The 11,369-nt window shown below is 33.8% G+C and overlaps 2 protein-coding genes across 2 annotated transcripts; one reads left to right on the top strand and one right to left on the bottom strand.

Moving 5' to 3' along the window:
* The first annotated feature begins 573 nt into the window (after positions 1–573).
* On the top strand, positions 574–2,124 carry LOC106399706 (CBL-interacting serine/threonine-protein kinase 18-like). Its single transcript, NM_001316217.1, is given in 1 exon segment — positions 574–2,124. A coding segment is annotated over 1 exon segment (1,551 nt).
* Positions 2,125–2,783: 659 nt separating this feature from the next.
* LOC106397040 lies at positions 2,784–5,634 on the bottom strand. Its single transcript, XM_013837580.3, has 4 exons — positions 5,362–5,634; positions 3,757–4,716; positions 3,060–3,677; positions 2,784–2,979 (listed from the first exon to the last, which is right to left on the bottom strand). Exons 2-4 carry the CDS (start codon positions 4,642–4,644, stop codon positions 2,950–2,952), a joined length of 1,536 nt encoding a protein of 511 aa, XP_013693034.2. The 5' UTR covers positions 4,645–4,716; positions 5,362–5,634; the 3' UTR covers positions 2,784–2,949.
* Between the last annotated feature and the right edge of the window lie 5,735 nt (positions 5,635–11,369).

The raw sequence follows: 11,369 nt of genomic DNA, 5'->3' as shown, positions 1-11,369 counted from the left end.
CTACGAGCCAATATTTGAATAACCCACAGGAAAGTTTTGTATCTGGACTTGGAGGCAAAATAAATTACATACGAGTGTACGACGTATACTATTAACACATGTCGATAAGAGATGTAACAACTCAAATGAACATTTTATTCTTCCTTCGTGTTACTGAAGTATAACGGAATATATTGATACTTTATTGGATATATATAATACAGATTCATTAGAAAACGTGTAAATGAGCTGGCAAAGAACAGAAGTATCTTGATAAAAATGGAAGTCAATGTATCCAATAAAAACGATCAGACCAATTCAAATTAGCAAAGCATTAAGCATACAATAATTCAAACCAAAACCGTTATAAAAACAAAGACATAATTAGGTGAAAAGAGGCCAAACATGTACAACCGGCCAAAACAACCAAACCCCTATTTTATTTTCTTTCTGTTTCTTTTTCCGCTGTTTGGTCGTTTTCACGTTTGGCTAAACCAACCAAACAAAGAGATTCAAACGGAAGAAACAAACAAAGCCAACCAAAACCCCAAACACAAACAAAAAGGAAACTAATCATAACTTGTTTATCCTCGGATGTCTAATGCCTTGGCTCCACCACCACTTCTGGTGGTCACCACCGTCGTCCCAGATCCCCCACCACCTCAACAAAAGCCGTACGCTCTGCAATACGTGACGGAGCTTCTCAGCCGGATCGGTATCAAAGACACAGACAAAGACGGCAACATAAGCCCACAGAGCCCGAGAAGCCCAAGAAACAATATCCTCATGGGAAAGTACGAGCTAGGGAAGCTTCTCGGCCACGGAACCTTCGCTAAGGTCTATCTAGCCCTAAACATAAAATCCTGCGAAAACGTCGCCATCAAAGTCATCGACAAGGAGAAGATCATGAAGAGCGGTTTGGTCGCTCACATCAAACGAGAGATCTCGATCCTCCGCCGCGTGCGCCACCCTTACGTCGTCCACCTCTTCGAAGTCATGGCCACGAAGACCAAGATCTACTTCGTGATGGAGTACGTTCCCGGCGGGGAGCTGTTCAACACGGTGGCTAAAGGACGTTTGCCTGAGGACACCACCCGGAGATATTTCCAGCAGCTGATCTCCTCCGTGTCTTTCTGCCACGGACGGGGCGTCTACCACCGTGACCTTAAACCGGAGAATCTTCTTCTAGACGCTAAAGGGAACCTTAAAGTCTCTGACTTTGGTCTCAGCGCGGTGGCAGAGCAGCTCCGTATAGACGGGCTCTGCCACACGTTCTGCGGTACTCCGGCGTATCTTGCGCCGGAGGTTTTGACGAGGAAAGGGTATGATGCGGCTAAGGCTGATGTGTGGTCATGCGGAGTGATATTATTCGTGTTGATGGCTGGTCACATCCCCTTTTACGACAAGAACATAATGGCTATGTACAAGAAGATCTACAAAGGGGAGTTTCGTTGTCCTCGTTGGTTTTCGTCTGATCTTGTCCGGTTATTGACTCGGCTTCTCGATACTAATCCGGATACTCGGATCACTATACCGGAGATCATGAAGAGTAGATGGTTCAAGAAAGGATTCAAACACGTGAAATTTTACATAGAAGATGATAAGTTATGTAGGGAAGACGAGGAGGAGGAGGAAGAAGAGTCGTGTTCCTCTGGTCGTTCATCAACGGTTTCAGAGAGTGATGCAGAGTTTGACGTGAAGCGTATCGGTTCGATGCCGAGACCCGCGAGTTTAAACGCGTTTGATATTATATCGTTCTCTTCGGGGTTTGATTTATCAGGTTTGTTTGAGGAAGGAGGAGAAGGGACGAGGTTTCTGTCAGGAGCTCCTGTTTCGGAGATCATAGCGAAGCTGGAGGAGATTGCGAGGGTTGTTAGCTTTACGGTGAGGAAGAAGGAGTGGAGTTTGAGGTTAGAAGGGTGTAGAGAAGGAGCGAAGGGGCCGTTGACGATCGGAGCTGAGATATTTGAGCTGACGCCGTCTCTTGTGGTGGTGGAGGTGAAGCAGAAGGGAGGTGATAGAGATGAGTATGAAGAGTTTTGTAATAAGAAACTCAGACCGGAGCTGGAGAAGCTAATGCATGACAAAGGAGAAGTTGTAGTAGTAGAAGAAGAAGCAATGTGTTTGCCGTCTGATACTGTATAGTAAAACTGAGGAAGGCTGAGAAGTGAGAACAAAGAATACAAGAAATTAACATTCTTTTGTTACTATTGAGTCTATTTATTATTCTTGGTCTATGTTTATGGTGAGATATTGGGAGGTTACGGAGATCTTTAAGATGCACGTTAATCTAGGACATCTCCGTAATCTCCCAGTCTGTTTATGTGTGAGTGTGTGTATGTTTATGTGTAAGTGTTACTGTAACGTGAGTGATAGGAAGAAGAGCGAAGGAAAAGATACAAAAGGATATATCTGAGTAATTAGTCAGTTTTTGCTGGTTGCTGATAGAGCCAGTTTTTTGTCAGATTGCTCATATAATCTTGTACATACTTGTAACACAAGATACGAGCTTAATGGAAATTCTTTCTCGGCCTTCCCCTATTTTAACTGTTTCGTAAGCTATAATATTTTGCTCCATGAGAATGAAGGTTTTAAGGTGCAAAGATCTACATGGCGATGTATAAAGATTTTGCCTCCATGAGAAGGCAAGAAAACTCTTGTTCTTATTGGAATACATTACTTATGTTGAGCATGTATAGTTCTATTTTCGGTTTTGTTTTTTCTCAAGTGTGATTGACATGCGAGTGATAATAAGATGAGAACAAAATAAGCAAAAGGAGTACTGAGAAATCGAGTTTATCTGCTTAAGCCAAAGATGAGTGATTCTTATTAGGTAAACTCAACTGCACAATCACAGACTTACTTTTACATCGGTGAAAGAAATGACTATATTCCAACAACTGCTAATGAAGTTGAAACGCTTCTATAATAAACCTGATGATTATTAGGAGGTACATCTCTCACTCACTCTCATGGAAGAGAAGTATGAGCAACCAGTTCCTGAAAAATATGAAGCAAACACCAATGAGTTATGTATAGCTAATGTTTTATTCTGAATGTGAAAACACAACGATGCTTACTTCGGAAAATCGGATATGATCTCTGTGCATGTATGAAGTTTTAACAATAGTTTCCCACTTGGAAACATTCCGGGTGTTTCCATTAAGACTCTCCTTTTGAGGATGGAACGGATATCTACGCGAAGGTATCTGAGAGGTTACTGAAGGCAGATTATGCCAAAGCCAAGACTCAGAAGGCTTCTTGGGCGACGGTGGTGCAAGAGGAGACCGATCTTTCCCGCTTTTAATACTAATATTCTCGAAGTCTTCAAGCTCAAGATTGGTGTCTTGTTTCTTCTCTGCTTCCTCTATGTCTACATATACTGCCTTCTCCAAGAGAGAGCTGGTGGAACCGTTGTCTTTTGAATAGAGTAATTCCTGAGAGCTGCTTATGTTCCTAATATGCTTGTTCAACCTGTTAGCTCTCAGGTTCTCGGTCTCCTTACGAGTGTCATGGAAACACGTGGCGTTTGCAGTGCGAAATGGTGACATGCATCTAGGGTGTCTGTAAGGAGATGAAGACCTACTTGCAGCACAAGTTAGGTTTGATTCAGAGTTGAACTTCTTCCCCATGCTTGGATGAACCGGTGATTGAACTTTACCACTCAACTTGTGCTTCGAAACTGAATCAAGAGCCAGCTGAAAAATTTACAAGAGCTAAATCATCAGCAAGTGTCTAATAAAACTGAAAAAAAAAAATTAAGTGTAATGCTTGAACCTGTTTGACAGATTGGAATCGAGATTTGAGTTGAGAAACCTTGCTTGACTTGACTTGATCATTGCGTTTGGTTTTAAAACCAGGCACTGTGTTTAGCATGCCTAGAGATTCTTTAAAGCACAACTGTGGCAACATGCCACAACCTCTCCTTGGAAGATAAGCGTACTCAGAAACTTCACCATCATCCTCATCGCTTTCTTCACCATCTATGCCTTGGTGGTCATAACAAGGCAAGACTATAGACTCATCATACCTTTTAGAAGTTTGCCGCTTCTCCTCCGGTACTAACTCTCTTATCTGTAACGTTGGTTCAGACATGCAAGTCGATGGTTTTCGATTCAAAGCATAATGAGACTGCTCCACAGTCATAGCCTTAGCAGCTGGTAAAAAACGATTCAACATGAAGTCCCTAGATTGAGGATCCTCAGAAGGGTTTAGTGTTTTCTTCTTCTCAGCAACAACAACACCATATCCACTCACACCACTTATGCTGTGGTTTACAGAAAAGGAGTCCTTGGGAGAGAGTGTATCACGAGCATCAGAAAACACATCCTCTGACTCTTCTTCCTCTTCATCAACTTGTTTAGTCTTTGAACTCAGGTTTCTATCAATGGCTTTCCCTGGAGGAAGACATGGTGTGAAGACTTCCTGAGGTGTGGTGGAATCATTTCCTTTTAATTTCCCAGGAGCTTGCTCCCATGTGAAAGGAACAGAAGCAGAGTCGGTGAAGTGATCTAAACCCATATCTGGAATAAGAGCTGGAACAGAGGAAGTATCATCATGAGTGAAGTCAAATGTCTTGTTTCTACGCACAGAGACAGATGATGTCTTCTGCATCCGCCTTGTTGAAAGAAGAGGTGCTTCCAAGTTCAGTTTCCTCTCAGCCATACTTGAGGAAGTTGCTAGGATTGGCTCACACACTCATTTGTGAAAATGCTTTTTAGATTCTACAGAACAGATCTGAATAGATAATACAAAACATAATTATTTTTTAGTAATTTGGATTCTATCCATGCAAAAACCATACAATTATAATAATCATATACTAGATTTATCACTTTCTTGTGAATATACAAATCATAATTATGTTTTAGTAATTTGGATTCTATCCATGCAAAAACCATATAATTATAATAATCATATACATTAGGATGATTATCTGAATAATAATAAGCAAACAAAAGAGAATACCTCTTCCTGAACTTTTTCTCTACTAGAAACTTCAGTTTTTAGTTCAGTTTTTTTCTCTACTTAAATACTTAACATGAAACAAAAGAGAATACCTCTTCAAAAGAGAATACCTCTTCCAGTTCAGTTTTTTATTCAAAAAAAAAAAAAAAAAAAAAAAAAAACCTCAGTTTAATACTATAATTAATGACTAAAGAATTTTGGGATTTAATGTTAAGTATTTAAGAATCTAGTGATCATATATTCATCTCATATCTGCAATTCAGATTTCAGACCCCTGGTGATATGAAACAATTTGAAATATTTTAGCAACTGATTACTAAATCCACTTCCATAATAATTAAATCCATTTCTACAATCAAGTAAAAGGAAAACTCGTGAAATCGTATCGAAGCTAGTGTATAAACGAAAACTAACTTGAGAGTGCGCAGAGAGAATCGTCTTCAGTGTCTTTTTGAATCCTTCTACACGTCTAGAGATAGAGGAAGAGGCTTGAGAGACTTAAAAGAATGAATGAATCCTGAGAGACTTGAGTAGACGTAAGAGAGAGACAAAGGTAAAGCTTTTATTTACTTTTTGGAAATGTGCCGTGAAGATGAAGGAGGCGAAGAAGATGGGACTCGTAGAAAAAGTCACGAGGGGACTGGAGCATTTCGAGGTGGGACAGTTACTACTCTTTAACTCTCTTCCCTCTGTAACACTTCTATGTATGTACATTAATAGAAGTGGTCTGTCTATTTAATGCAAGTTTTCACCGCACCGAACCAAACCGACTTCAATTTTAATTTTTGGTTGAACCAAAATAATTTAATTTCTGTATATTATAGTATTACACTATTCTATAGTATAACTAGATCATTTCTCCGCACTACGCGCGGATAATATATGTAAATTTGTTACATTTATCATTTTTATTTGTATGTGAATTTTTGTATATTAAATTATATATAACTAATTTTTAAATTTGATTTTTTTTTATATTTTTAGTTTGAAGTAAGTATTTCTATTATAATATGAAGTAAGAATCAAGTCTGAGATTTTAGAGTCATGTAAAAAAATATAATTATGTATAGAACATAAATTATCTTAGTTTAAAAGATCGAAATCTCATCTCGAATAAATTCACGTAAAGAAAAAGTACTTCAATAACCTACTTAAAATATAAAACCCCATTTAAAAAAAGGGTACTTAATAATATTTTTTTACATGTAATAGTTGAAAACTGACAATTGAATATCGATCTAGAATATTATTTTAATATATCTAATGGTAAAATATTAATTGTAATAAACAAATTTTGTATTTTGTAATATTACATGAATTAGAAGTCTTTAAAATCTAAAATCTATTTTATTAACATAATATATTTTTTATTCATTTATTATTTTGACGCTACAAAATATTGCTTTAGTTTTATTTGTATATTAATTTTTTTAATAATTTAGTTTCTTTTTAAGTAATTTTAAAATTATCAAGAATATAATATATTTAAAATTATTTATTTAAATATATCCAAATATGATGTCTCATTTTTATGTTTATTTGTTTGTGTTGAGTATATTTAATTTGTAGTTTGTATATTTAATAACACCTTGTTGCATGTCGTTCTATGGTTTTAATAAATGTGTTATCATTTCATTTTTATTACTACTAACATGATTTTTTATTGATCAGTGATAATGTATTTTTAACGTTATGTATTACTCCCTCTGTTTTTTAAAGATGAATGTTCTAGAGAAATATTTTGTTTCTAAAAGATGTATTTTTCATGTTTTCAAAGCATATTTTGTCAACTAATAATGAAAAATTGTGTGTTTCAAAAATATTAATTACATTTCTTTTAATCCTATTGGTTTAAAAATATAAGAAATATAAAGTTACAAAAAACTATGCATTAATAACTAAGTTTTAATATGGTTTCTTAATAAGTGTGAAAATCTTAGAACATTCATCTTTAAAAAACAGAGGGAGTATATTTTATCGTATATTTTCTAACTCTTCATGCTGGCACTTTTTTTAGAATCATTTTAATTAGATAATAGGTTTAAAAATGTAAATAAAACTGTGTATGTTGTAAATTTAGATTTTTTAGTGTAATTGAGCACTATCAATTATAGAAATTATATTATGATTTTATTTTACTAAATCTTTCTTTCTGTGTATATATTTTTGTTTTATTTTGTATTTTTACAATTGTATTGCCTTATTCTTTAATTGCAGAGAATTGTTATTTCCAATTTTTGTTTCATATACCTTAAAAGTCTTCGGTTGATTTTTGTTTGTTTTCTTTCTCCAATTACAATGTACAGTTCGACCGTTTCTTTTTTTTTTATCAAACTACTAATATCATCAGATAGAAAAGCTTAAACTCCAAGAATAGAGTGAGTATTTGTGCTAGAAGAAACTGATTTAACCACTAATATAGTGAGATATTATAATATTAGAAAGTATGGAAACTCTTCTCTCTTGGCCTACGCTGGACATAATTAAGTTGTTGTCAATTGATTATATATTTGTGATAACTAAAAATACATTTTTATGTCTTCCTTACATCATCCTTAATTAGTTTACTGTTCGACCATTTCTAGTATAGTGAGAGTAACATAATATTAGATGTTGATTATCTCCTTCCAATTAGGAATGCACAGAATGAGAGAAATTCAAAGTGAGATCACTTTACAATTTTGTCATCATATCTATATAGAGTTAGTTTATAGATTATTCTATATGTTTCAAAATGTAATCAGTTTTAATTAAAATATCTAATATTTAAAAATTATTACTTTAGAAAACTGTCATTTAATATATAAATTTAATCAATTACATAGTAATTTACATAATTTAATTGGCCACACAATATCCAATAAATATAAAGTTTATTTCAATGTAACTTTATTTTATTTTTATTTTTTTTTGATGTCAAAAAAAAATAAAGTTACATTGAAATATAAAAACAATTTATATAGTGAAACAAAAATACATTTACACTAAATATTTTTTTACAAACTATTATGTAAATAAAAAATATAATTATATTTATATAAATAATATATTTCACTAAAAAAAATATTTTTGGTTATAATTGTTTAAGTAAAAAATTAAAGGATCATTTTGTAAAAACAAATAGAGGAGGTGACATGGCAAAAATATAGTTTCTCATTGGCCGATTATTTTCGTCTACGTGGACACTCTTATCTGAGACTTATATCCTGCAGTTTTAATTAAAATCTGTAATATTTAAAAGTTATTACTTTAGAAAACTGTCATTTAATATATAAATTTAATCAATTACATAGTAATTTACATAATTTAATTGGCCACACAATATCCAATAAATATAAAGTTACATTGAAATATAAAAACAATTTATATAGTGAAACAAAAAATACTTTTAAACCATTATATTATAAAGAAAAAAGAATATTCAAATTATATTAAAACATTAGGATAGTAAGAATCAGAAAAGCTGAAATCTCAACTTCGATCATTTACGTCGGCCATACCTTAGACCATCTCCAATGTATTCCTATATTTTTTTTCTCTAAAATAGAGGAGTTTCATAATAGAGATGGATTTGTTTCCGATGTATTTTTCTATTTTCTTTCCTGAAAAAGAATATTCTTGATATATTCTTTTCTAAGTTTACAAATAATACTTTTTATTTGTGAAAGTTGAAAACCAACCCAATTATTTTAGTATTTTATAAAATTATGTTATTATTTACACTAAATATTTTTTTACAAACTATTATGTAAATAAAAAATATAATTATATTTATATAAATAATAAATAATATATTTCACTAAAAAAAAATTCGGTTATAATTGTTTAAGTAAAAAGTTAAAGGATCATTTTGTAAAAACAAATAGAGGAAATGATATGGTAAAAATATTGTTTCTCATTAACCGATTATTTTTACCTACCTGGACGCTCTGTCTAGTGCTTATATTCTCTGTTTATTAGTTGTTGGTTTGTCACAAATAAAATCGTCTTCAAGTTACAGAATTTAATTTATTTATATTATAGTATTACACTATTCTGATTATAGTATTCTGAAGATGTTTTGTCTCGTCGTTGGTTTGTCACAAATAAAATCGTTTTCAAGTTACAGAATTATAGTATTACACTATTCTGATTATTTGGAGACGTTTCGAAAGTTTACAGATTTGTTTTCTTCAATGCATTATTTCTAATTGAGCACTGAGTATTGTAGAACGGATTATTAAAATCATTTAAGTATACAATTATGAGGCCCTTTTACTTGCATTATTGTGGAATAAATTAAGTTGTCGACCGACACATTAGAGAATGATAGAATCAAAGAATTTTTAGCAACACCAACCAAAGTCTCAATCTATCATATCCAGTTAGTTACTTCTATAATAGATTGGTATAGAAGATGGTCCGTCCAAAATGAATCAATAAAATTGTTTCTAAAAAAACGAATAAATAGTAAACAAACACCAGCTTAACTCACTTATATTTCAATGAATACTATTATACCATTATTGTACCAAGAAGTTTATTTAAGTTAAAGTGCTCACTTTCCTTGGAAACTTGAGAAAGTTTGGATATTTGCTAAAGAAGTAATGGTATACTGTACTATAGATGTAATGAGTACTTTTAAATTATGATCTTTTTCGGTTGCACAAAATGAATGACAAAACATCTATTGTCATTCTCTAATCTCTATAATTTCCCATAATCATTCAATCCGATTACTCAAAAGTCAATCTGCATTGGCTAATTTGTTCAGACATAATGATTAAACAGTAAAAGCTATCATCATCTCATACATAATGATTAAACAGTAGAATTTATTTTACAACTTTATATAATTTTTTTTGTATATTGACTGTTTTATGAAAGCCCTTTGACAAATAAAATTATTAGTTAAATTCGTTGGAGTGTTGTATATTGGCTTGGTGCTAAAAAGATTGTGAACCAAAGTGACAAGTTAGTGAGGAATAGCCTAATTGCACACTGATAACAAAAAGTCTAGTTATAGCCACAACGGATGGTCACATGGATCCAAAAGCGCTGATCATGTGGCTTACATTTTTGTTCCGGACATCCCAAATAGATAAGATGATAACTTGCTCTGCTCATGTGTAAGCCACATCCCACATTGTTTTTTAAGGGACAACTGGCTATTCCCCCACAAGAATTATCACGTAGCATCAGATGTCTCCCAAACTATTATCTAGTTTTATATATCTCTGAGAAAATAGTTTGAGATTGATTTCTCCACGAATGTTGGTTTAGGAAAAATTTTGGTATAATCACCGGTACAGACCATCAAATACCGAAAAACCAGTTTTGAACTCAATACTTGACCAAGTTTTACCCGACCCATTAAACCATCTTTTAAAATCTCCAATGGTACACGTGAAGAACCCTAAAATTATTATATATTTTTTTAAAATTTGATTGTTTGAATCTTCATTGATCAGAATTGGTGATGTATGGGTCATCAAATTTTGCGTACAGAGCTTCGAGTGGTCACTTTCCGAGTTCTCGTCTGGTCAGAATCAATGAGCCAAGGTGGTGAAATGAAAAAACTTGAAAAAAATTGAAATTACAAGTGTGTTATATCATAGTTTATGATATGGGTCTATTATATTTGGATAAAACCTACAAGATTTAGTTAAGAAAGCTGTGAAATCGTGAATACAAAGAGTGAAAATTGGAACATTTAGAGCATGTTTATAGGTGTTCTTTAAGTGGGGTTGTTAACATAAATGGGTTATTTAATTAAAGGAAACATGTGATTAAAGCTAGGGTCGTCCCATAATTAGGAGCGTGAAGGTACGGTCCCTTAGAGTCAGGTGTCGCAATTCTACTGGGAAAGAAAAAAACACGCTCAAATCGTTTCATCTTTTTTTTTTCATTTATTCTTTCTTTGTTTTGTTTCTCTTCTCTCTCGGCGAAATGCGAATCGATGGCGATTCTCTCCTTTCCGTGGCTCTCCTCGACGGAACGACGACGGCTCTATAGGTGGATCTCGACGACGAAGGAAAATTGCGACCTTTCTATCGGTGGGTCTTGTCGTTGTTGGAAGACGGCGAGAAACGGCGACAGACGGCGACACCTCCCTCTATCGGTGGCTCTCTGAGACGATCTATACCGGCGACTGTTGCGGCTGAGGCGAATCGAAAGTTAAAGCTGCATGCATGTCTTTAGATTTTTCATCCTCAATCTTAATAAATCATCTGATTTGCTATGATTTGTTGTGTTTTTAGTGGAATTGATCAAGCGGCATCACACAGGTTCTCTTTCTCTCAATTATCAATTGATAATACAAAAAATCAGAATATTTTTTGATTTTTTTGTGTCTGCTTTGTCTTGAGGTGGATTGATCAAGAAGCTGTCTGAGAGATTGTGTGTTGGGGGGGGGGGGGGGGGGGGGGGGGGGGGGGGGGTTA

This window comes from Brassica napus, chromosome C3 (genome assembly GCF_020379485.1).
Source record: "Brassica napus cultivar Da-Ae chromosome C3, Da-Ae, whole genome shotgun sequence".
Classification (NCBI taxonomy): Eukaryota; Viridiplantae; Streptophyta; class Magnoliopsida; order Brassicales; family Brassicaceae; genus Brassica; species Brassica napus.
The sequence above is the reverse complement of the archived record's forward strand: the minus strand, read 5'-3'. Positions and strand labels throughout refer to the sequence as shown.

What these genes read in the sequence shown, in the direction of transcription:
- LOC106397040 (XM_013837580.3), bottom strand. Translation starts at nt 4,644, where the DNA reads ATGGCTGAGAGGAAACTGAACTTGGAAGCACCTCTTCTTTCAACAAGG. An exon ending in GATTCCAATCTGTCAAACAG is followed by an intron (nt 3,678 to 3,756) that starts GTTCAAGCATTA and finishes TAAATTTTTCAG; the next exon opens with CTGGCTCTTGATTCAGTTTC. An exon ending in ATCATATCCGATTTTCCGAA is followed by an intron (nt 2,980 to 3,059) that starts GTAAGCATCGTT and finishes CATATTTTTCAG; the next exon opens with GAACTGGTTGCTCATACTTC.